This window comes from Colias eurytheme, chromosome 29 (genome assembly GCF_061535395.1).
Source record: "Colias eurytheme isolate Ceu_HAF_F1 chromosome 29, ilColEury1 Martin Lab GWU primary, whole genome shotgun sequence".
NCBI lineage: Eukaryota > Metazoa > Arthropoda > Insecta > Lepidoptera > Pieridae > Colias > Colias eurytheme.
This window is the reverse complement of record NC_143008.1, coordinates 2999948-3027160: the sequence shown is the minus strand read 5'-3', so window position 1 is coordinate 3027160 and position 27213 is coordinate 2999948. Positions and strand designations below refer to the sequence as shown.

Sequence of the window (27213 nt, the reverse complement as noted above, 5' to 3'; positions counted from 1 at the left end):
CAGCAGCAGTATATACACTCACCTGTACATGTGGTCCCGCTGCAGCAGCGAGCCGAGCACCACGGACGTGAGGTACACGGGCTGCAGCAGCTGCGCGAGCAGAGCGCCCTGCAGCCCGGACACGCACCAGCGGGCCAGCTTGTCCGAGCACGACATCGTCAGCAGCCGCTCCCCCTTGATAGTTAATTTATTTTAAAATAAATACAGACAATTTTCACACATGGCACGATCTGATGCCATACATATCATACAATACAGATACATCCAATACAAAAACAGATACATACAATACAAACACAGATACATTCAATACAAACACAGATACATACAATACAAACTCAGATACATCCAATACAAACACAGATACATTCAATACAAACACAGATACATCCAATACAAACACAGATACATTCAATACAAACACAGATACATACAATACAAACAGAGATACATTAAACACCACACACAGGTCAATACAAACACAGATACATTCAATACAAACACAGATAAATACAATACAAAAACAGATACATACAATGCAAAACAGATACATACAATACACACAAAGATACATTAAATACAAACACAGATAAATTCAATACAAACACAGATTCATTCAATACAAACACAGATACATTCAATACAAACACAGGTACATACAATACAAACACAGATACATTCAATACAAACACAGATACATACAATACAAACACAGATACATTCAATACAAACACAGATACATACAATACAAACACAGATACATCCAATACAAACACAGATACATTCAATACAAACACAGATACATACAATACAAACAGAGATACATTCAATACAAACACAGATAAATACAATACAAAAACAGATACATACAATACAAAAACAGATACATACAATACACACACATACATACAATACAAACACAGATACATTCAATACAAACACAGATACATACAATACAAACACAGATACATCCAATACAAACACAGATACATTCAATACAAACACAGATACATCCAATACAAACACAGATACATTCAATACAAACACAGATACATACAATACAAACAGAGATACATTAAACACCACACACAGGTCAATACAAACACAGATACATTCAATACAAACACAGATAAATACAATACAAAAACAGATACATACAATACAAAAACAGATACATACAATACACACAAAGATACATTAAATACAAACACAGATAAATTCAATACAAACACAGATTCATTCAATACAAACACAGATACATTCAATACAAACACAGATACATACAATTCAAACACAGATACATCCAATACAAACACAGATACATTCAATACAAACACAGATACATTCAATACAAACACAGATACATTAAATACAAATACGGATACATTCAATACAAACACAGATAAATTTAATACAAACACAGGTACATACAATACAAACACAGATACATTCAATACAAACACAGATACATACAATACAAACACAGATACATACAATACAAACACAGATACATTCAATACAAACACAGATACATACAATACAAACACAGATACATCCAATAAAAACACAGATGCATTCAATACAAACACAGATACATACAATACAAACAGAGATACATTAAACACCACACAGATCAATACAAACACAGATAAATACAATACAAAAACAGATACATACAATACAAAAACAGATACATACAATACACACAAAGATACATTAAATACAAACACAGATTCATTCAATACAAACACAGATACATTCAATACAAACACAGATACATCCAATACAAACACAGATACATTCAATACAAACACAGATACATTCAATACAAACACGGATACATTCAATACAAACACAGATACATACAATACATCTTTTTTGACATATTTCACACACGGCACGATCTGATCTGACTAAGATTTCGCTTGTGTTACGTAAACCAGATGGCTGATAAACATACATATATATAATTTTAAATAAATACTTATACCCAGGCACAGAGCAAACATCTACGTTCATCACACAAATATTTGCCCTGGATGAGAATCGAACCCACGACCTCTGTCTTGGAAGGCAGGGCCACTACCAACCACGCCAACCGGACAGTCAAATTTTATTTGTAAAAGGGCTTATTACCTTACGGCTTACTGTACAATAATTGTGTCGCCCGCGTAGTCAAAGAAAAACCCGCACAGTTCCCGTTCCCGTGGGATTTCCGATAAACCTATCCTATGTCCTTTCTCAGGTTTCAATCTATCTCTGTTCCAAATTTGAAGTAAATCCATGCAGAGATGAGATTAGCCCGGACATATTATACAGACAAACAGACAAAAATTTTAAAAATTGTATTTTTTGTTTTATCCCGGAAATCCTACTAAACTATGCGGATTTTTTAAGTGAAAACTACTTTAGCGGCGTTGAGCACTTTTTCTGTAATGGGTATAAAATCTTAAACTCGCGTCAGGACACGTGACCTGATCGAAAAAGCGTAAGACGGATACCATTCCAAAATATCAAACATGCTCAACGTTAATAATCAAGTTTTCACTTCTGCCGGCACTCCCGGAGTGCAACCCGTCTTTTTTATTTGACTGCGCAGGTGAAGCCGCGGGCGGAAAGCTAGTTATTAATAATTAAATACGTCAATAACAAGGTACACCATTATCAGTTCATCGTGACAAAAACAAAGAATTATAGAAACAGTTAAAGTACTTATAAGTTATAACTATACAAATGGGAATTTATTATTATAATTTAATGTCAAATTTTAACCCAAAACCATTTTTATACGTAACATTTGATAGTTCATCAAAATTCAACAACGTAACCTTGTTACGGCGGGCTGAAATAATATATTTTTCAAGTGAAAATTCTTTAGGCGCGTTGAGATTAAAATTTCAAATTCGCGTCATGGCAATATCGTCACGTCATGGAGTAAGGCGACGACTTTGGCATCTGTGTATCTCGCCAAAGAAGTTTCACTTCTGACACGTATGCTCCGTATACACGCACTTTTTTTTCTTGAAAACTCGGAAAAAGCCTCGTGCGGAAAGCTAGTAAGAGCGGCCGTACACGGGCAGCTCGAGCAGTTAACGGCTGAGCGACGTAAATGGACTGCTCGAGCGGTCGGTCGTTGACTGCTCGAGCTGTCGCTACAAACCGCGCAGTTGACGGCTTGAAGCGGTCGCGACTGCTTGAGCAGTCCGTGTACGGCAGTGAATGAATGTCCATAGTTCACCGCGCGGCTTCAAGCCGTCGGTCTCAACTGCTTGAAGCGGTCCGTGTACGGCCGCCCTAATACCTATATCTATAGAATACCTGTAAAACTCCATCCCACGTTTGTATCAAGCTTGCATTTTTCACTGGAATTGTTCCTTCCCCAGATTCTATTTTAGTACGCAGCTGGCCGCGAGAGAATCTGTAAAAAAATATATTTATTTTTTAACAAAATACTTATCCGCCTTGAAATTGTCAAATTTAAATGGAAACAACAAGGGAACAGGTTTCAAATTAAAAAAAACACCAATAAATTACAATCGAATCCGTTTATTAAATTGAGTTGACGTGAGATGAGTGTGAGTGTTGAGAGTGAGACGGTCGAATTTCGAACAACCCACTTACGAAATAGAGTTGAAATTCCCACTGCGTAATTAAATAAATTTTGTAACACGCTATGAAATACCGTAAAATTTCATTTCATTTCAATTAATAAAATTTAATTTAGTTAAAAAACTACATAACTCGTAAAACTATTGTGTTTTCCGACCTCGATAAATGTTTACATACAAAGTTTCAAATAAATCTGTCCGTTTATCGTCAAAATCGATTCTAAAGGAGTCGGTTACGTCCAAATATACAGTTGAAGCTAATAATAGCGTTACAAAATGAAATAAATCACGCTTTAAACCCGTCACACCCACCTGTTAGGATGTCTATCCGGTTCCATTTGTTCCTCATGCGGACTGAATATCCTGCCATCACCACACGGCGCTGTACTTATATATAAATGTATCTGTCTGTTCGCCTTTAGCCTGTAACCGGCGTGAGCGAGGGGTATGGGTTCGATGTCCGAGGATTCTATTGGTACTCGCGGCCCTGGAAGATTGAATGAAATTAATCTATTGTAAGAAATAACACGCGAGGCCGGGTTAAATATTAGTTTGAATGTAATAAGAATGTACTGCGATTCTACACAGCTACCTAATTGATGTAGGTAGTTGATAACAAATCGCAGAGAGTCAACGACTATTAGCAAAGTGAGGGTAGTTGGGTCGAACGTCGAACGTCCGAGCCCCTAGGCACGATTCGTACGAATGCGCCCCAAGTCAAAGGAAAGCGGCTTTTTATAGTATTCGACAGCTAAGCATGTTCAGACATGAAATAATGACAACTAACATTGACAACTATTCATCCACAAAAATATTAAATCAAAAATTATGTCTAACACTATATATAAATCCATCAATGAATCGATAATTAAATAAATCATGAACAAATTATTAAATTAATACTAGCAAACCGGGCGAACTCCGTTTCGCCAGAGACGCCTTTTCTTTGCTATAAACCTCACGGAGCCCGAGACATTTCCGAAGAATGCAAAACCGTGGAAATCGGTTCGTTCGTTCTGGAGTTATAGCGTCAGGAAGGAAAACCCGACTTATTTTTATATAATAGATATCAATCGTTACCATCTAACAAGCAATCAATCATTACTTTCTAACAAACATAACATTCAAATATAAATAACTAGCTTTCCACCCGCGGCATCGCCCGCGCAGTCAAAGAAAAACCCGCATAGTTCCCGTTCCCGTGGGATTTCCGGGATAAAACCTATCCTATGTCCCGGGATAAAAAGGAGCCTATGTCCTTTCTCGGGTATCAAAATATCTCTATACCAAATTTCATGCAAATTAGTTCATTAGTTAAGACGTGATTGAGTAACAGACAGACAGACAGAGTTACTTTCGCATTTATAATATTAAGTATGGATAGTAGATATCAATCGTTACCATTTAACAATCAATCAATCAATCATTACTTTCTAACAAACATAACATTATAATATAAATAACTAGCTTTCCGCCCGCGGCTTCGCCCGCTTTGTCTAAAACCTAATAAATTATATGCTAAAACCTTCCTCTTGAATCACTCTATCTATTACAAAAAAGCGCATCAAAATCCGTTGCGTAGTTTTAAAGATTTAAGCATACATAGGGACATAGGGACAGAGAAAGCGACTTTGTTTTATACTATGTAGTGATATTTACTTACTAGGTGAATCTGCATACATCAACAGCTGTGTATATAGATATCTTTGCAAGCAACGCCTGGCTGCAACCTGTAGTACAAAAAAGTATAAGTGCTTTAGCATATTTTGGAATAGTAATAACAATAAATTAAATGTTTTCAAATAAGATTTTTCTGACCAAATTGTATGCAATATGGTTTACAAACACAGATACAAACAATACAAACACAGATACATACAATACAAACAATACAAATGCAGACAATACATTTATTTTTCGACATATTTCACACACGGCACGATCTGATCCCATACTAAGCTTTCGTTTGTGTTATGGAAACCAGATGGCTGATAAATTATAATAATAAATACATATATATTTTTTTAATAAATACTTTTACAGATAATTAACACCAAGACACAGAGCAAACATCTATGTTCATACACAAATATTTACCCCGGGTGGGAATCGAACCCACGACCTCTGACTTGGAAGGCAGGGTCACTACCAACCAAGCCAAGCGGTCAGTCAAAAAATACAAATATAAATGCAATCTATCTCACCTCAGCGTGACAATCATTTACTGCTCGGCCGGATACGGACATTTTATCACCGGACACACACTTCGTGCCGGTTGTCACTGCTATAATCTATAACAAATAAATATAAATAAAACAACTATTTTAATTGAGAGAAACATTATTATTTATTATGAACTTTGTAATATCGATTATTCACAAATCAGTATCGTAAAAGTATTTATTTTAGTATAATTTTTTTAAAAATAAAATGTTAATAAAAATCGTCGCCTTACTCCATGACGTGACGGTTTTGCCATGACGCGACCTTGCAATTTGACTTCCAATGCGCTTAAGCAGTTTCACTTCAACATATACTTTTTGGTATATTTGAAACTTGCCAAAGTAGTTTCACTTCTGACACGTATGCTCGGCACACACGACTCATTTTTTATGACTGACCTTCAAACGACTAGACCGAAAAGTTTTTTATGTCTTCCGATAGATTCAAGCCTGTTTCAGGAATAAACACGAGCAAAACCGCGGGATGCATTAATCTATACTAATATTATAAAGCTGAAGAGTTTGTTTGAACGCGCTAATCTCGGGAACTACTACTACTGGTCCGATTTGAAAAATTCTTTCGGTGTTAGATAGCTCATTTATTGAGGAAGGCTATAGGCTATATATCATCACGCTACGACCAACAGGAGTGGAGCCACGCGGGTGAAACCGCGCGGAGCAGCTAGTAAATATATAAAAACAACAAACCTTAGCGCCTTCCAATTCATTGTCAATAGTCATCACAATGCCGGCCAACACCTTTCGTTTCAAATGTACCGGATCATTTTGCATTAGTTCCGTAAATTTTTCGTTCACCAATCTGTTGAAAAAATAACATTTTCAAACTCAAACATTTATTTATTCAACAAGATTTCTTCTAGAAGCAATTTTGAATCGTCATTACATATTTTTAACATTTACCACCGATTCGGAAAGCAGTAGGTGCCGATTTAAAAAAAAAAGGTGGAGGGTATTAAGGTTGATGTTCCGACCGTCCCTCCATACATTTTTGATTACCTCTAAACACTTAACACAGACACTATTTCTTTAAAACTAATCATTTTATCACTTCTCTATAATGAAATGTGTGCGCGTTCGACCTTTTTAATCAATAATTTACAATATTTACTTAGAAAAACAACAGTAAAATACCGGAAAAATTTGACACTTCTACAGTAGTGTGCGTGACTTTTGCCAAGCGAAACACGACATAAAGCACGACATCTAGCGCATAGACTATATACTTATTACAGATCTAGCGCGTCAATGTCTAAACGAAAGGCGATGTTTAGACATTGACGCGCTAGATGTCGTGCATTCGCGTTCGTTATCTTATGCATAATGAGCATAATTCTAATAAATCAAAGTTCTGTGTAAAAATTGAGTAATTTCATTTCCAATCGTTCAAAGAAAATAACAATAAAATAAAATAAAACTAATGACCTTAGAAACTATGTTTTTTTTTATTTATTACTCATTATTGTTCGTCCGTCGTAGGTCTGTAAACTGTATTGTACACTGAAGGTAAATGGTACTGTAGGTACTTTAGTTCGGCGTCGTCGCTCGTCGGCTTGATATAAAATTACATTCTTGATTTCATTGACACGCGCTATGATTTGCGCGCGGAATTTCTTGTGTTGTGAATTTATTTTTGTATGCTATGCATTTTAATTGATTCAAATTGCAATGTTTCTCTAGTATGCATTTGAGACTATATTGTAAATTGTAATAATTGATCGTGGGTATAGTAATTAATTATTCTAATAACGCAATTAGTAATATATGTATTTTCGGTGGGATTCAAAACAAAAAATTGGCCCGTGATTTTTATGAAATTTCACCACATTGCAAATCACATCAATCATAGTTCATACACATGTATGACGAAAGTGATTAGTATTGTGGCTAACATTGACTCATCAGTTCATCACTGAAACCAGTGATAAATCAGTACCTATATCATATTGTGTTTGAATATTTTTAAACAATGATATAAGTATACAATTATTATAAATCGGTAAACTATCAAAGTAATCACAAACTTGCAAACATTGGTAAAATGTCCAGTAGTTTATGAGCCTATTCATTACAATCAAACAAACAAACAAAGTTTTCCTCTTTATAATATTAGTGTAGACAAACACTATGAATACGATCACGAATGCAAATTCGGGGATTTTCTAATTATTGCTAAATAATAATTGAATTCGTTTTGAAATACTCTATAATTTTTAGTGTATAAATAGACATTTATAATGTGGTGCTCATTTTTTTTGTACTGCTAACGCTATTGTAGGTACCTATTTTCGTTGTTTTATTTCAAGTGAACACGGCCATACAATTTTGTCACGAGCCGCCTATGATTGTAGGTACTTTTGTTAGGCTCCTTCGTCGTCCGCGTCGGCTCGAAAGTTCTTGATTTCATTGTCACGCGCTATGATTTGCGCGCGGATTTTCTTGTGTTGTGAATTTATTTTTGTATTATTATTATTTTTTATTTTTTTTTTATTTTATTGATTCAAATAAAATATTTCACTAGTATGCATTTGAGACTATATTGTATTATGTATAATTTATCGTAGGTATAGTTATTCTTATAACGCAGTTATATTTTCGGTGGGACAATTTGACCCGTGATTTTTCTGAAATATCACCACGTTGCAAATCACATCAATCATACACACGTATGACGAAAGTATAGTGGCTATAATTGACTCATCAGTTCATCACTGAAACCAGTGATAAATCAGTATATCATATTTTATTGTGTTTGAATATTTTTTAAACAACGATATATACAATATTATTATAAATCGGTAAACTACCAAAGTACTTCCGAATTTTCAGACAGACAAACAAGTAGTTTGAACACGCAGTTTTCTTATACTAGTAGCAAAAATCAAAACCATAATATTATGTTTACCTACTATATTTTACTAAAAGTCGAGTGCGTCGAAATCGTAAATAATAATATGTTTTTCACCTTCCTGGTTATTTTCCCATAGTAAATAGTGTTTTAGGTTTGTTGTTGTAGGTAGGAATAATAATAATTATTCTTACATGTTGGTTATGAAATGTATATTGAAATAATTTACTTTTACAAATCATTAGTGATATGAGTTTTGAGTGAAAATGCTTGGATCAGCATAATATTATATGGTACTTCAAATACATGTTTTGATAAAAAAAACAATAGTGTAATACAATAAAACTGCGTTTTATTGTAATCAATGTTGACAATTTTAAATTCCAAAATTATTGATCAATAAAATAGTTTACACCAACAAATATAACTTTTATTTTTATAACAATCGTTCATAATATAAACCGTAGCAGGTGGCGTTTTGAAGTTCTGTCTACTCATACAGAAAAATGGAAAACTTGTTTTTTTTGTAAACAATTTATTACTCATGTTGTTTGGCAACTCGAAGCGTGGTCGTCCGTCGTAGGTACTTTTGTTCGGCGTCGCGTCGTCGTCCGCGTCGGCTTGATATAAAACATTCTTGATTTCATTGACACGCGCTATGATTTGCGCGCGGAATTTCTTGTGTTGTGAATTTATTTTTGTATGCTATGCATTTTAATTGAATCAAATTGCAATATTTCTCTAGTATGCATTTGAGACTATATTGTAATAATTGATCGTGGGTAGGTATAGTAATTAATTATTCTAATAACGCAATTATATTTTCGGTGGGATTCAAAACAAAAAATTGGCCCGTGATTTTTATGAAATTTCACCACATTGCAAATTTTATATTATACAATTACAATTACAATTATTATAAATCGGTAAACTATCAAAGTAATTACAAACTTGCAAAATATGCTTTTCCGAATTTTCAGACAGACACACAATTTTATTAGTTTGTTTTAGCAAAGTAGGTACCTATACCTATACGCTTACGTCGCGCGTCGCGTCGTCGAAAACGGTGCGCCCAGAAACAAACATACCTAATTCAGTTACAATCCTTTTTTTGTTCCGTAATTTATTGTATTTATTCTAATACGATTTTTTTTATTCGTCGGCCAGTTCTACTAGGTATAAAAAGATAAAATTGAAATATAATTATTGTAGCGACAGCCATATTATGTTACTATGTTTTCGTAAATATGTTTTTCACCTTCCTGGTTATTTTCACATAATCTTATTCTTATATATAAAAATGAATCGCAAAATGTGTTGGTAAGCGCATAACTCGAGAACGGCTGAACCGATTTCGATCATTCTTTTTTTATTATATTCCTTGAAGTACGAGGATGGTTTTTATGTAGAGAAAACGTAAATATTATGTACCACGTGCGAAGCCGGGGCGGACCGCTAGTATATATATATATATAAATGAATCGCAAAATGTGTTGGTAAGCGCATAACTCGAGAACGGCTGAACCGATTTCGATAATTCTTTTTTTATTATATTCCTTGAAGTACGAGGATGGTTCTTATGTAGAGAAAACGTAAACATGTACCACGGGCGAAGCCGGGGCGGACCGCTAGTCTAATATAAAAATGAATCGCAAAATGTGTTGGTAAGCGCATAACTCGAGAACGGCTGAACCGATTTCGATAATTCTTTTTTTATTATATCCCTTGAAGTACGAGGATGGTTCTTATAGCTAGAGAGCTAGTTAGTTTAGTTTTAGTGCAGTGGCAGTGTAAATGTTGTTGTTGAGGTTATGTAAATTTAACACTTTAGTTAACTACCAAGATATAAAGAAATGAGGATAGGACACAATAACTATTGGTTGAGGTATTTATAAACTCATAATATACTTTTAAAAAAATCACGTTTTAATAAATTTCTAGAATTAAATTAGAACAGCTGATTCAAAATAGCCTAAAAAATCTTAATAATAATAATTACGCTTCACAGCAAGAAGAAATGTACCATATGTACCCGCACAAAGTCGATATTGTGTTGCCTACCGTTCGACTCAATGGCTAGGGTTGTAACTACCTTTAATAATTATTACCAAACTAATAAACCGAGTGATGCGAAATAACCATAATTCTTTTAGAGTTTGATAAAATGATCAGGCAGGTATTTTCTTTAATCCTCTGAATTCTCGGTTACTAAATTGTATCGTTGAAATTATTCTTAATCGCGTAAATTTAATAAATAATCATATGGAAAACACTTTTCATTTGTTTTTTTACTTTCACGCCCAACTACTATACAATAATTACGTTGTTTCGGTATTTTGACGAGAAAACGCAGGAAACATCCGTTGTATCATTTTAGATAGATTGTATATTTTGTATCTGTAGAATTGAAATCAAAGCTATGTATATGTTGTCTCCATTCTTTTCTTATCGGATTGTTGATCCCAATGCGAATGTGTCACTTAAATTTTATAAAAGACAATTAAGAACATCAAAAATAAAGTGATACGTAAATATTTCACAGTGCAATATATTATGTAATTAATAATAATTATATATTTATGAAAAAATAATTACATCAGATTTAATAATAGCAATTGTTTTGAATGTACATAATATGAATAAATGATTACATCATAATAGTAATAATCACAATTGTTTTATTTCCCATTTGTTGCAACCCTAGCATATTTTCATGTAGCAGCAGAAGTACCTACACTGGCGGCGCGGCGGCATCGTGCGACATCAAAGGCATTCAAACTCAAACTCAAACTCAAACATTTATTTATTCAATTAGACTTCTTATAGAAGCACTTTTGAAACGTCATTACATATTTTAAAATTTACCACCGATTCGGAAAGCAGTATTATAAACTTACCTAGTAGCATTGCCTTACTAGGTAAGTTTATAATGACTCATTTCTTTTATTATATAATTTACGTTTTACTTTTACAGAATCCGATTCAATGGATTATGAAGACGAGTCACACAACGCCATACGATAGTGATGATGAATGAACATTTCAATAAATGCATGCGTGTTTACAAATGTATATTTAGTTTTGTATCATCAAATTTATAAATTTTATTCCATAGTTTTCAAAATTAAATGTAAATGACCATAAAAACATTAATAAAGTAAATCATTGATGTAAGGTCAGGGAACGTAATACATATATACATCTGACCATGTAGAAGCTAAGTCTTGTTGACTGCTGAAGTCTGTAAAGTTTTGTTGTCTGCTGAAGTCTGTACGCAATGAAAATGTCTGCCGTTTCGAAAATAAGTTTTTAAGACCCTAATAAATAAAATATATGAATGGCAGATCTGGTCAAATACTTTCAAAATTGTATTTTTTTCAGCACTTTCATAAGTGTCTGCCAGAATGTTATCCGCGTGATAATGGTCTGCCATTGTTATTTTCCGATAGTAATAATAATCTATTTTCAAATATCAAAATGGCAGACGTGGTCAAATGGTTTCAAAGTTCGCCAAAAATTTCCACCTGTCTTACCTAAGCGCGCGCCCCGTCCACCACTCTGGGCTTAGTGACTCCTCATCTCATGTATAGTAGGTATAGGGGAATCAACACACAAAAATCCAGGTCTGGTCATTTACATACAGGTAGCTTTGCGCTAGCTCTCTAGCTATTACTTCTTATGGAGAGAAAACGTAAACATGTACCACGGGCGAAGCCGGGGCGGACCGCTAGTAAATAATAAAATAATAAATAGTGTATTAGATTTGTTATTGTATCTTGTATACCTACGAATAATTATTCTTACGTCTTGTTGGGAAATGTTCAAATACCTACCTATTGAAATAATTTACTGTTACAAATCATTAGTGTTATTAGTTTTGAGTGAATAGGCATGGATCAGAAATTCAGAATATAATATGCTACTAACTACTCAAATACATACATGTTTACACAACAAACACCACTGACCTCTATAAGTTATAGAGGTCAGTGACCGTCAGTGACAAACACTATGGATACCTACGCTCGCGAATGCAAATTCGGTGATTTACTAATTATTGATACCTAGTCATTGAATTCGTTTTGAAATAGCCTGTACTTTGTAATTTTTAGTGTTATAGACATTTATAAAATGTGGTGCTCATTTTTTTTTTGTAATAAATTATCCTGCTACGCTATTGTATTTTCGTTGTTTTATTTCAAGTGAACACCCATACAATTTTGTCACGAGCCGCCTCTGGCCTCTGGGTGAAATCAACCAGTCAAATGATTTTTGTTCTAATTGTATTTTGGTAGTAGTTTGTTTAGAATTTACATTACCATTGTTTAATTTTTATTTTGTATTTGCAGTAAAATAAAAAGATGAAAAACTTCATTAGGTATATTGTACGACACCTCACTCTGAATCGCGCTAGCGAAATTTTTTCGTTACAGAGCACATATACAACTTTCGGACAATCTTCATTGAGGCCGGCCGGCAAATCGAGTATGTCGAAAAACTTCACTTATTCGATGGAGGTAGTCTACCTTCCTTCCTCCACAGTTGTGGGACCCCGACGTGCATTGAACACGCAGCTTTCTGATACTAGTAGCTAAAATCAAAACCACAGATATGTCTGTGATCAAAACCATAATAATATTTTTACCTATTATTTTACTAAAAGTCGAGTGCATCGAAAATCGAAATCGTAAATATGTTTTTCACCTTCCTGGTTTTTTTTCCATAGTAAATAGTGTTTTTGATTTGTTGTTGTATGAATAATTATTCTTACTTGTTGGTTATGAAATGTATATTGAAATAATTTACTTTTACAAATCATTAGTGATATTAGTTTTGAGTGAAAATGCTTGGATCAGCATAATATCATATTTGCTACTTCAAATACATGTTTTGATAAAAAAAAAACAATAGTGTAATGTAGGTAATAAAATAAAACTGCGTTTTATTGTAGGTAATCAATTTTGACATTATTTATTTCCCAAAATTACAATAAAATAGTTTACGCCAACAAATATAACTTTTATTTTTATAACAATCCTACTTCCTACTAATGCGAAAGTTTGTGAGGATGTGTATGTGTGTGTTTCACGCAAATACTACTGAACCGATTACAATGAAATTTAGCACACATATAGAACGTAACTTGGACACATTGAATAGGTTTTATCCCGGAAACCCCACGGGAACGGGAACTATACGGGTTTTTTTTTGAAAATGCGGGCGGAAAGCTAATCGTTCATAATAATATAAACCGTAGCAGGTGGCGTTTTGAAGTTTTGTCTACCCATAATGTGAAAAGTAAATCGTAATTTAAACATTATTTCAAAATAACATCGAACAATGCGTCGAACACATTCATTTGACATTTCAAATAGAAACTATGACATATGACGTTTGCAAGAGAGATAGATATAGGTATGTGTCAAAACAAAACTTTTACTTTTATTTCTATTTATTCGGTATAATTACAACTTAATAGTGATAAATATGATCATTATAAATACAAATAGGAATTAACAATATCACGAACACGACACAACTAGTATTTTACCGATTCCATACGTAGTCATACATGTTTCAAAAGAAAAACTTTTACTTTTACTATTATTTCAATTTATCTGGTTTAATTAAGACTTAATATTGATACATATGATCATTATAAATACAAATAGGAATTAACAATATAACGAATACGTGGCACAACTAAAATTTTACCGATACCACCCGTGGTCATTCTCCTTTGTGGGTCATTTGTAACAGGATGGCGGTTCTACAGCGAAAAAAGAAAAATGATGGTCAGAACGCTGATACCGAATACCTTAAGATACTGTAATATAAAATATTACTAGATTAGATAAAATATTATAGGTAGTATCTTCACCGTGTGTGACGCGCTTTACATTCACGCCATCTAGAGTTAAATCTTTATCATTTTTGTATACGTCTGTGTGTGTAAACGACCCTGTATGCAATGACAGATGTTATAATGCATTTTTTTACCGAATTGGGTGGATTTTAAGGCAATGATATGACATATTTCAATAAAATATAATATTCAATAACCGCCATGACTATTCCTACGACCTTAATCTTTTCCAATTACGCAAAAACTCAAATAAACTAGAAATGTAGAATTCAGCGCCATCTAGCGGGACATTGGCTGGGAACAGATCGTAGGAATCACCTTAAGTAGATCGTTTTTTTTGTTTTTACCGACTGGGTGAACCGATTTTGATGATTATTCTTTTTATTTATTTATTGATTTAAAAGAGTAGTAGCGGTTAAGTCTATAACGAAATATATTTTTAAGTTTACACTTTTGGTCCGGGTGATGATGATAAAGACATTTCTAAGTTATTTAGTTACACTTACTTATGACATAATATAATCAGCCACCGGCTTCGATGTCTGTCATCATGATATTTCTAAGTTATTTAGTTACACTTTTACTCCTGATGATAATGATGAAGACATTTCTAAGTTATAAACTTATACCAAGTTACTCACTTAGAAATATGATCAGCCAGCGGTTGCGGTATCCCCGAACTACTATTAGCTGTGATATTATCCACCACGGGCTCAGGGGGTGATGATATAATACTGGCCAACGCCGCTTTAGAAGCAGCCAGTTTCGCTTGTTTTTTACTTGAACCTGTAAATTTGTTAAAATAAATATAATAATTTTTTTTTGACAGTAAAAAGATTGCAGGATTTATTCATCACTTTTGTCTGCTTTTTTTGCTTTCTTATTGTAAATTGTGTGTTAAAATAAATATTTTTTGACAGAAAAATGGTTGCAGGATTTATTTGTCAGTTTTGATCTATTTAGCTTACATCTGTAAATTATATTTCGTGTATTATATATTGTTTTGACACAGAAAATATAGATTTAACTAATACCTGTGTATTAGTTACCACGGCATCTCTCTAGATATAACCTCTACATAACGCATAACAACGAATAATAACGAATATAAGAAAAAAAATATCATGAAGAGGAATTTGAATTAAATTTAATGTGAAACTTAACTGTATCGACTGCATCTATTGATCGATAAATTTTTCTATTCTTTACTATAGTTCTAAACTAAATGAAAAATTCCTCTCCTCATATATACACACACACACACAGACAAACACACTCACACAAGCATTGTATCAAGATTAAAAAGCCGTATCTATATTTTTACAAACTTCTGTCTTTTTCTGACAAAAACAGATTGAAGAAGAATTAAGAGAAATTTAATAACCATTTAGAATAAGATATTCACAAATTACACGAATTATTGAAGACATTTTGATTCTAAATAAATTGCGTTTAAAATTCGTTACAAAGAATATAATTTCTAAATAAATGTTTAAAATTATCTTACCATATCCTTCATATGTCATGCCATTAAGTCGACACACCACTTTAAAACGCATACTGTGGTTCAAATTCAGTGTCGCTGAAATAAAAAGACATATTTATAAATTAATTTACATATAAAAAAAGCGCGTGTGCCGAGCACACGTGTCAGAAGTGAAACTTCTTTGGTAAGATTCAAAGATACAAATCAAATCGAATCGTCGCCTTACGCCATGATGCGATGGTATTGCCTTGAAGCTGACTATAAATAAATAAGACTGCCAAATCTTACTGGAGTTTTAAAGCAGTCATATGCTTTTGAAGTGAAACTTCTTTAGGCGCGTTGAGAGTAAAATTTCAAGGTCGCATCATGTTAGTAACAAGTGTGCTTCGCACACACGTTCTTTTTTTGTCTATTTCTTGTTTTTTCAAGCGATTGTGCGAATGCGAACGTGAACGAAGCCGAGTATAAAAGCTAGTTTTAAATATACATATATAGCTTTCCGCCCGCGGCTTCGCCCGCGTTTTCAAAGAAAAACCCGCGTAGTTCCCGTTCCCGTGAAATTTTCGGGATAAAACCTATATGTTAATCCAAGTTACCCTCTGTATGTGTGCTAAATTTCATTATAATCGGTTCAGTAGTATATACGTAAAAGAGTAACAAATATACTCACACACATCCATCCTCACAAACTTTCGCATTTATAATATTATATTACTAGCTTTCCACCCGCGGCATCACCCGCGTATTCAAAGAAAAACCTGCATAGTTCCCGTTCCCGTGGGATTTCTGGGATAAAACCTATCCTATGACCTTTCTCGGGTATCAAAATATCTCTATACCAAATTTCATGCAAATTGGTTCAGTAGTTAAGGCGTGATTGAGTAACAGACAGACAGACAGAGTTACTTTCGTATTTATAATATTAGTATGGATTACTCACTTCTATCAACATCGAGCGTAGATCCATCCCCATATGTAGTAGCGAACTCGATAGTCGGATACATTTCATACAATTTGTTGATCGGACTCTTGTGCGACGGTATGCACGGCTTGGGCGAAAACAGGGACGGCTCTTGAGGGGCTAGAAGATAATTATTTAATAGAAAATTAGTATATTATATATAACTAGCTGTTCCCCGCGGTTTGACCCGCATTGCTCTGCTCCTGTTGGTCTTAGCGTGATGATATCATGAGCCTATCTATAGAGATATAAGGCCATAATACATTTTTAAAAATAAAACGAGAAAAAAGCTTTTTGATATCTGCAATAGGTACGGAATAATCGCTTGTGCACACTTAACGATTACACCCTGTATAATAGTAGAAAAAACTTTAAAAAGAACATTATTATGACAATTACATATAACCAACTCACTTTATTGCCGCGGCTTCACCGTTAACCCGCTTTCTCTAAAACTATATCTATACTATAACATTATAAAGCTGAAGAGTTTGTTTGTTTGAACGCGCTAATCTCGGGAACTACTGGTCCGATTTGAAAAATTATTTCGGTGTTAGATAGCCCATTTATCGAGGAAGGCTATGGGCTATATATCATCACGCTAAGACCAACAGGAGCGGAACACTGTGGGTAAAACCGCACACACAGCTAGTATTGCAATAAATTTTAAACAAAAATTGTAATAAATTGAAATAACTCACATGGTTCCCGTGGAACTATGGGCGCTTTCGGTTTTTCTTCAGCAACCGGTTTCTCCGATTTTTCAGATTTCTCCGATTCTTCCGAATTTTCCGAATTGTCTGATTTTTCCGAATTTTCACATTCTTCTGATTTCTCCGATTTTTGCGATTTGGGTTTCTTCGGTTTTGGCGATTTCCTACCGGTGATGCATTGGAAATCGGATGCTGTAAACAAGATGATACGTTTGGTATCCATGACGATTATAAAAAAATATACTCCTAATAAAAAAATGTCTGAAGCAAAACTCTGCTTACGCGTGTATTAAGCAGAGTTTTGTAAAGAGCAATGATGAACAAACTATACTCACAATATCCTATTTCAAAGTTTATTTAAAAAATGTATGCGTGTACTAGTGTACACACGTAACAAGTGAAACTTCTTTATGACCTTATTTTAAAAAAAATAATTTACTATATGCAACTTTACAGAAATACGTCGAATTACGCGTGGTAGGGATGAGAAAAAGATGGCGCGTAACGAAAAAATGTCACGCGTAGGGTCAACCGGGGCAAATGCAACTATGGGGCTATGGCAACTAGTTATCATAACTAATTTATTAGAGTTGTTGTAATAAATCGCCACCTATGATTCAATAACTCAACGACTAATAAATCTTACAAGTAATAGATGGTGCCCCTACGATGAAAACTATTTGATTGATAGGCCATTGTGTCAAACCGCTATTTTGAAGTTGGTGTGCGTAAAAACAGGTGTCGAGTTTTGCAGACAAAAAAATTGTTTAGGAGTGATTTTTTGCAGGTGTTTTTGATTGGACACGATTATCACAAGCCGTTAAGCTTATTTCATTTATATTTTTAGTGCGTTAGTTGACTCTATTTTGTGTTATTGATGCAGTTACAATTGCCTCATGAAAATTTCACTGTGGGGTTATTGCAACTGTGAGGTTAGTTACAATAGCCCCTTATATTTTTGTATGAAACTAAAAACACTAGTGATGTGACAGTGTCGATATTTTTATTATGTATCCTTCTTGGTAGTCAAAATATACTTTCTTTATGATTAATTAAAGAAGAACCATCGATTATTTCTTCGATATTATACCCAGAGACGGGTTCATAAGTAAAATTCAAATTAGATAAAGCGTGGTTAAAGAATATAAGTAACTAAAACGATAGGTAGGATAGTTCTGTGATTGTTCAAGTAATTTTTAGTAAACGGTTGATTAACTAATAAACGTATTTTGTTTGGTTTACGTTTTTAACAATATTTAACACAAAGAATATTATTTGTTCTGACCAAAAACTAAAATTGACTTAGTAGGTAGTACACTGTTATTTTTTTTTGTTGCGATTTAAAGTGGTAAATCAAAGTAGGTACATGAGTTTCTCCTCTAAATAATGCGGCGCCATCTACGATCGCAACGTTATTGTATAGATAACGTTATTGTATATATATATAGAATAATAAAAATATATCGATGAATAAGTTTTTTGCATTCCCCACACTAATTCTCTAACAAATAGTTGCATTTGCCCCACAATTAGAAAAATAAGATTTTTCCTGAAAACTCGTCCTTGCTACACGGTAATCCAGTTCAAAATCCTATGAATAACATGAAATCTCATAAATATACATATTCTATATTCGTTGTTTTATATGAAATAGAAGAAGAGCTATGGCAGTTAGTTGCATTTACCCCCGACTAGGGGTTAATGTAACTTTTTCTACCAATTTTAGGAAATATTCTCACTACCAGTTATGTATAAGACTACTGTATTGCTTGATTGGTTGAAAATAATCTTGAATAAATACAAAAATCACTAAATGGGTCAAATAAATGACCAAATATAAAAGGAGATAACTGCAACCGATCAAACTTGAAACTTGTTATTTTTTAGTTGCATTTGCCCCGGTTGACTATAACGAAAAAATGTTACACTAATTTTTTTTCCAACCCCGATAAAGAAGTTTCACTTCAAAAAAACTAAACCATCTTAATATAGTCAGAACTTAAACAACAAAATTAAAATGTAAATCGGAAGGCACAAGCTTTCAAATCTATACTAATATTATAAAGCTGAAGAGTTTGTTTGTTTGTTTGAACGCGCTAATCTCGGGAACTACTGGTCCGGACATGGGACTTTACTTTATTATGTCATATACTTACTAAAATCGATGTTCATCTTGACAGGCAAGGGCGACTGCCCCACTTTAATGAGCAAAGCATTTAAACAGGCCCTCGCTGCGTTTGCCCTTGCGTCTCTTTTGCTACTACCGTATCCTTTGAATGTCATGTCCGCTACCTGAAAGTTAATAATTGAAGTGAAAACTTCTGTAGCGGCGTTGAGCACTTTTTCTATAATGGGTATAAAATCTTAAACTCGCGTCAGGACACGTGACCTGATCGAAAAAGCGTAAGACGGATACCATTCCAAAATATCAAACGTTAATAATCAAGTTTTCACTTCTGCCGGCACTCCCGGAGTGCAACCCGTCTTTTTTTTTCTATCTATACCATTTGAACATATTGTAGGTAACAATTATTTTTGTTATATTTTGCAAAAAAAATGTGCTCATATATCGTGTTGTGTACTATATTGTGTTGTATTGTGCAACATATTTTATTGTATTGTGTAGAATTTTGTGTTACACTGTGTCGTATCGTGTATCGTGAAATATATCGTGTTGTATTGTGCAACAAGTTAATTAAATGACTGGCCGGTTGGCTTGGATGGTAGTGGCCCTGCCTTCCAAGCCAGAGGTCGTGGGTTCGATTCCCACCCGGGGCAAATATTTGTGTGATGAACATAGATGTTTGCGCTGTGTCTGGGTGTTAATTATCTATATAAGTATTTATTTAAAATTATATGTATGTTTATCAGCCATCTGGTTTCCATAACACAAGCGAAAGCTAAGTATGGGATCAGATCGTGCCGTGTGTGAAAATTGTCCGAAATATTTATTTATTTATTTATTTATTTATAACATGTTAATTGCTTTTCGGAACTCACTATTGCTGGTGTACATTCATATTATGCTGTATTGTGTACTATATTATGTTGTTATAGTGTGTTGTTAATAACTCATACACTGTGCAATGTGGTTTTTGCGCAACATTGTGTTTAGTACTTCGGATCTCACTTGTTTTTGGTGTACACACATACTGTGTCGTATTGTTTCTTGTATTGTATTGTACAACATATTATTATAAACATATTTTACTACACTATGTAATATATTATGTTGTATTGTGTAACATTTTTTGTTGCATTGTGTAACATTTTGTGTTGTATTGCGTATATCATGTTGTTGTATTATAATACTTACTGTAACAGCAACAGTGAAGTTGGGACAATGTGCCGGTCCCCTATGGTCGAGCAAGTTATACACCACCCTTACACCCAACTCGTTGAGGGCGGACACCGGCGACTTGCCGCCCTGCGCCACCGCTTCGGCAGCTTTTGTTAGCGCCTATTAATTTAAATAAATGCAGAATAAACCATAATTAACTTGAGATCGACTCAAAAATATGAAAAACCAAGAAAAGTAGCCTATCACCCTCGATCCTGAGCTATTTTTTATCCAAATTTCATCCAAATCCGTAAGTTTACGTATGGAAAACACAGAGACAGAAAGAAAAATTCGTTTGTTTGTGCGTACTAATCTCACGAACTACTAGAACAGTATATTTGGCACATCAAAGATCTAAGGAACTAGTGGTACAATGAAGTAAGGGTAATGAGCTGGTCCCCTATGGTCCAGAAAGTTATATACCACCTAAGGGTGGCCAGTTCGTTGAGAGCGGACACCGGCGACTTGCCGCCCTGCGCCACCGCTTCGGCCGCTTTTGTTAGCGCCTATACCATACTCATATTGTTATCGTTGGAACATTCAAAGAAAAATCGAAATCTGGTCATCAATTCGGGAACTACGATGCCACAGACAGACACACACACACACTCAAGTTATAAGACCTCGTGTTTTTTTGGGTGGTTAAAAGAGAAATTACGGGAAAGTAGCCTATAACCTTCGGTCCTTAACTAATAACAATCCAGTTTAATCGAAATCTGTACCGTAGTTTAGACGTAACAGCTTCACACACAAAAAAATATCCAGAGTTTCATGGAATGGTATACTACAATTAAGGCGATTAACACACGGCACCGCGCACCGCGGCGGTTGGCAGTGAATCCCTACGAGGAACGGACCGCTCGACCGCGCGGTCGGGCGGTGTATGTGTGTTTGGTATCAACGGATTTAATAGAAGCCAATGCAACTTGAGAACCACTTCACCGACAACCGCGGCGGCACGCGGCACCGTGTGTTAATCGCCTATAGTACAGATTACGAAGTGTAATAAACACTATTTATTACACTTCGCAATCTGTACTATTTATTACAATTCACATACAATATGAAAACAAGTAACTAAGAAAATATGAATTACCTGTAAATTCCACGTAAAACCAGCATCTAGATGAATGAGAGCCGATCGCTTCGTGGGTGGTCCCTCGCTATCTGTAAAAAGACAAACATATACAGATTACAGAGGGTTTAAAATCATTCAGTATGGAAAAGTCTGATAATACCGGTCAATAACATTCGCATTTCGTTCTTTAACTTTATTTATTTATAGCTATATTATTTACTAGCGGTCCGCCCCGGCTTCGCCAGTGGTACATATTTCACAATAAAAGGTAGCCTATAATGCTCTTTCTTAAGGTCTAAAGATTATCTGTGCCAAATTTCATCAAAATCGGTCCAGTAGTTTATGCGTGAAAACCATACATACATAATTAATCACAAACCTTTCCTCTTTATAACATGTATTAGTATAGATTTATGCCCGCTTTGTCTAAAACCTAATAAATTACATACTAAAACTTTCCTCTTGAATCACTCTATCAATTAAAAAAACACATCAAAATTCGTTACGTAGTTTTAAAGATTTAAGCATACAAACTGACATAGGGAGAGAGAAAGCGACTTTGTTTTATACTATGTAGTGATGTCGCTTCTACCGTGAAGAATCGATAAGCAATACGACCCTTCAAAAATCAAAATACAGTAGCTACAAACTAATATACCAGAATAACACAAGCTATAGAAGTACCTACATGATTTAATGAAACCGCAAAGCCAAAATTGTATCACTAAATAAAAAAAAAATATTATTGTATTTATTTGCCACAAAAGCGAACCCCGCACTAGGTACAACCTGTATCGCGGGGCCATAAAGCGATTACAATGAATATGAAGGTTCAAATAAGGTCCAATGCGTTTAATACAATGCAATGTTTAAAAGTCTACAGTCCAATACAAATTAGACAATTTGTATTATGCCCAAAAATATTAACAAAAAACTTCAATTCTATTTGAAATACGAGATCATCAACACATAAAAATTTAAAAAACAAACACGATGTTTATTAAAAACACGGTATGACTAAGCGTAAAATTGGTGAAAGCAAATATCCACAATGCGCATATTATTATGCTTTAAAACACGTAATTTATATTTTATTTAATAGCATTATCAGTATCTAAAAGGAAAAACATTTTAAAATAACTTACCAATGCTATTTGTGCCACTTGCAATGTCCATATCTTTCAAAAAAATAGTACGATGTTATTTTTCTATGAATTTGAATGTTTTGTAATATCTATTCACTTTAATATATTTGAATATAAAAATGTATTCAAATTATTTAAATTTAAAATATGGAATTTCAATTAAATTATCATTAAATAACAAAAAACAACTATAATTACAGTAAAAAAATGAGTTAGAAATTGGAAATTGGAATACGATTGACAGAATTATGTCATGTAAAATTGTATACTACCCGCAAATATTTTTTATTTATTTTTAGATCCATAGAGCTACCGTATATTAATTAGTAATACATGTTCAAGATTATTTTAATTAATTGATATAAAATAGATATTGATCAAAATAGGTAAAAATAGGTATTATTTCCAAATGGTATATTTCTGTAATATTTTTAAGATATTCTTCTGCATCTATTGTTAAGTACTACAATAGATGCAGCGTTACGTTATAGAGCCTTTCTCAAACAAACAATATTTTTATCAAAAATAGTATTCCAGTCAATAGTATTCAGTACTTATATTTTAATTTTCTTTTCAAGTAAAATCAAGTATTTCTATATCTCATGTGTTATTCGGATGTGTAACCTATATTACTGTAAAGTTTTGCCCAAATCCGTGCAGTAGTTTCTTGTGAAAGTAACAAACATACATTCATCCTCAAAATCTTTCGCATTTAATATTTTTCCCGCGCTTTTGACCGCAATAGTTTTACAAATCCGTGGTTCCTGAGATTCACATTCAAGCAAACAAACAAACTCTTCAGCTTTATAATATTAGTATATATATTATTAATTTAATAATTAATTATATAAATAAAACTCACCATATGTTCTCTTTCTTTCTATCATCTCCTTGTTAGAGTTGCTTATCTAAAGGAAAAACATCATTATAGGAAATTGTTGATAATAATTTCATAATATTATTAATATAGTATCAAAAAGAACGAAAAAAACACGCTAAACACATGAAATTATAGTATTGTCACTGATCCTTGATAAGTGTACAAAGTTTGAATTAAATCTGTCCGTATAAAGTGGGTTAAAATCGAGTCTAAAGTAGTCGGTTACATACAAACCTACAGGTGAAGCCTCGCCCGTGGTACCTACATGTTTAAACTATCCTATCTCTCAAGTTGGATCGAACTGCACATGCTGTGCGAATTTTATTATAATCGGTTAAGTGGTTTAGGAGTCTATTGAGGATAAACATTGTGACACGAGATTTATATATATTAAGATATGTATTACAATATTTTCCATTAATTTATTAACGTTTAGAAAACTCCACAGTGAGTGTGGCCGGGGTGGTGTGGTTTGACCGCCTCCGTGGTTCAGTGGTTGACGCGTGAGCGTAGCACCGAGGGGAGTTCGAATCCCGGTGGAGACGAAGATAAAAAAATGTCTCGGTCTGGCAGGACACAGAAGGCTGATCACCTACTTGTCCCTAAAGAAAATCGATCAGTGAAACAGATGTATAATGCATTTGTCCCTTACCCCACTAGGGGACACGGGACTTCACAGTGTGTGTGGTCTGTCTTTGACCAGGCTTTATTTCCGTAAAAAACAAACACTGACGATTAAAAAAAATATTTATTGAACAATTTGTGGGTTATATAGGTACAAACAAGTCACATGTAACACTGACAATCATAACACAATGTTGATAAAGTTTTGCAATTCGTTAGCAACCTCAGACATGGATACATTAATATTCATAAAACAAAAATAAAAGGCAATGATTTAGGAGAAAGAAACATTGTATACCTAAAAAAATAAATACTTACTGAATGTCCAGGGACGCCAGAACCTGTAAAACAAAATACTGCTATATTTAAAAAAAGACGTGTGGCACGCGGGGACTGTCGCGGTAAAGCTATTGCATGCTATGCCTTCAAGCCACACCTCCGCGCCCGTCGGAGTGGGGAGCGTGAGGTTTTTTCGTTACGGAATTTCTCGATTCGGTCCCCGCGCTCAAGGCCCGCGATAGAAGCTATGCAATAGCTTAAAATATAACAAGTCTGGCAGGACACAGAAGGCTGATCACTTCTTGTCCCTAAAGAAAATCAATCAGTGAAACAGATGTATAATGCATCTGCCCCTTACCCCACTAGGGGACATGGGACTTCACACCCCCAAGCATAGACCCAAGGGGATAAACCCGGGGAAGAAAGTTTGTACCATGAACATTATTTATCTTTTTTACACAGGAAAAGCTGCGGGCGACAGCTAGTAATCAGTAAAATATCCTATCTGTTACTAAGAAAGGTAGAATATAGCTTTGTATGTTTGCAAAAATGTATGAACATTTGATAACATAATAAATTTAACATGAAATAAAGAGACCTTGTTATCTTACAATGCAACTCAATTTAATATGAAAGACTATTGTCCAGGCATTTGACTATTGACCTACAATTCTATAGGACTTAATATTAATTATCACAGATAATATAAAACTAGCGTTACAAATATAGAGGCCTAGCTGAGCCCCGCGGTTTTACCTGCATTGGTCCGCTCCTATCGATCTTAGTGTGATGATAAAACCTATAGTCGCCTATATAGGACCTATAGCCTTCCTTGATAAAAAGGCTATCTAACACATATTTTTTTTTTTTAATCAGACCAGTAGTTCCTGATATTAGCGTGTCAAACAAACAAACTCTTCAGCTTTATAATACTAGTATAGATTTGAAGTAATTTTTTACATTAAATAATTAACATTTATAAACATTAACTTTAAAACTAAAATTTAATAGAATATGTATATGAAAACCACTGTTTACATAGTCATCTTCACTTTGACTATGTGAATCTCAACGTTCAAGGGTTTGCTTGTAACTAAAGATATTACAGTTACAATTGTATGAAACATTTAATTATTTCAATGTTGTTAAGACAACTAGTTATTAAATCATCATTTTAATTAAATTTTTCATAGTGGTTGATTCACAGATGTGATTTTATTCAAATGGTTCATTTTTCCTTGATAACATAGACTATATTTTTTTTTTAAAACCCGATACTAATCAAGGGATGGCGGGAGAGATCGTTATTGGACGATAAAAACATTAATAAATACATAAATTAAAAAATACCTGATGTGACATTGTTCCGGTTCTTCTTATTGTAGAAATAATTTCTAAACATCATTGGGTTCATCTGAGTGGTCCTATAATTATCCTTAAACAAAAAACATACACATTTGTGAATAAAACAACACGAAAAATAATCTGAGAACTCATTTCAACTAATCGTTACCGCGTTACCGCTAGTATGGCTTTAAATTCATAAACTAGGATATTTATATACGTAGATAATAATATGTATTAATTAATCTTAAACTTACTCTGTAATTTTTCATGTTAAATTCTGTGGTTTCTACACAATAGGTTAGAATTTGAAATTTCAATGTATACCAAGGGAAATCACAATGATTAACACAAATAGAAAAAATAAGAAGCAACTTGTAAGTTCTAAATTGTAAACCGCAAGTGTAAACAATGTAATCTACACATCCAAACTAAACAAAGATAATAATATGGTTTTGCCAAAGATTATTGCCAATTTCGTAATTCGTTAATCCAATTTCCGAATTCCGTTTACCAACGGTTTACTGTCACTTTTCTGTCAAAATCTGTCAAAATTCCGCAACATGAGTGACAGAAGTCACGAATGACGCATTGCAGGCTTTCGATTTCTCGTACTAGAAACCGGATCAAAATGGAATGAAAAGAACTTAGAGCATTTTAGTGCTCTAAGAAAAAGAAGGACATATTACATAACATGTTTATGTTTCTGTTGCTTCACCTGTTTATTTGTAACAGACGTGTTTCTATACATATAACTGATTCCTTTAGACTCGATTTTGTCCCACTTTAAACGGACAGATT

The 27213-nt window shown here is 33.8% G+C and overlaps 1 protein-coding gene across 1 annotated transcript; it reads right to left on the bottom strand.

Moving 5' to 3' along the window:
- Positions 1-3: 3 nt before the first annotated feature.
- On the bottom strand, positions 4-26769 carry LOC149896122 (double-stranded RNA-specific editase Adar-like). Its single transcript, XM_090118297.1, has 17 exons — positions 26670-26769; positions 26419-26503; positions 25108-25130; positions 24148-24193; positions 22159-22229; positions 21039-21182; positions 19879-20014; positions 17711-17914; positions 16989-17129; positions 16070-16144; positions 15204-15348; positions 6539-6650; positions 5813-5899; positions 5272-5338; positions 3921-4095; positions 3319-3418; positions 4-174 (listed from the first exon to the last, which is right to left on the bottom strand). Exons 1-17 carry the CDS (start codon positions 26682-26684, stop codon positions 19-21), a joined length of 1782 nt encoding a protein of 593 aa, XP_089974423.1. The 5' UTR covers positions 26685-26769; the 3' UTR covers positions 4-18.
- Positions 26770-27213: the final 444 nt, after the last annotated feature.

Bases quoted from the DNA above. Each gene is read 5' to 3' on its own strand.
- LOC149896122 (XM_090118297.1), bottom strand. The intron at 25,131-26,418 runs GTATTTTTTAAT...TTTGTTTTACAG, and splicing joins CCGGAACAATGTCACATCAG to GTTCTGGCGTCCCTGGACAT. The intron at 24,194-25,107 runs GTAAGTATTTAT...TTTTTCCTTTAG, and splicing joins CTGGCGTCCCTGGACATTCA to ATAAGCAACTCTAACAAGGA.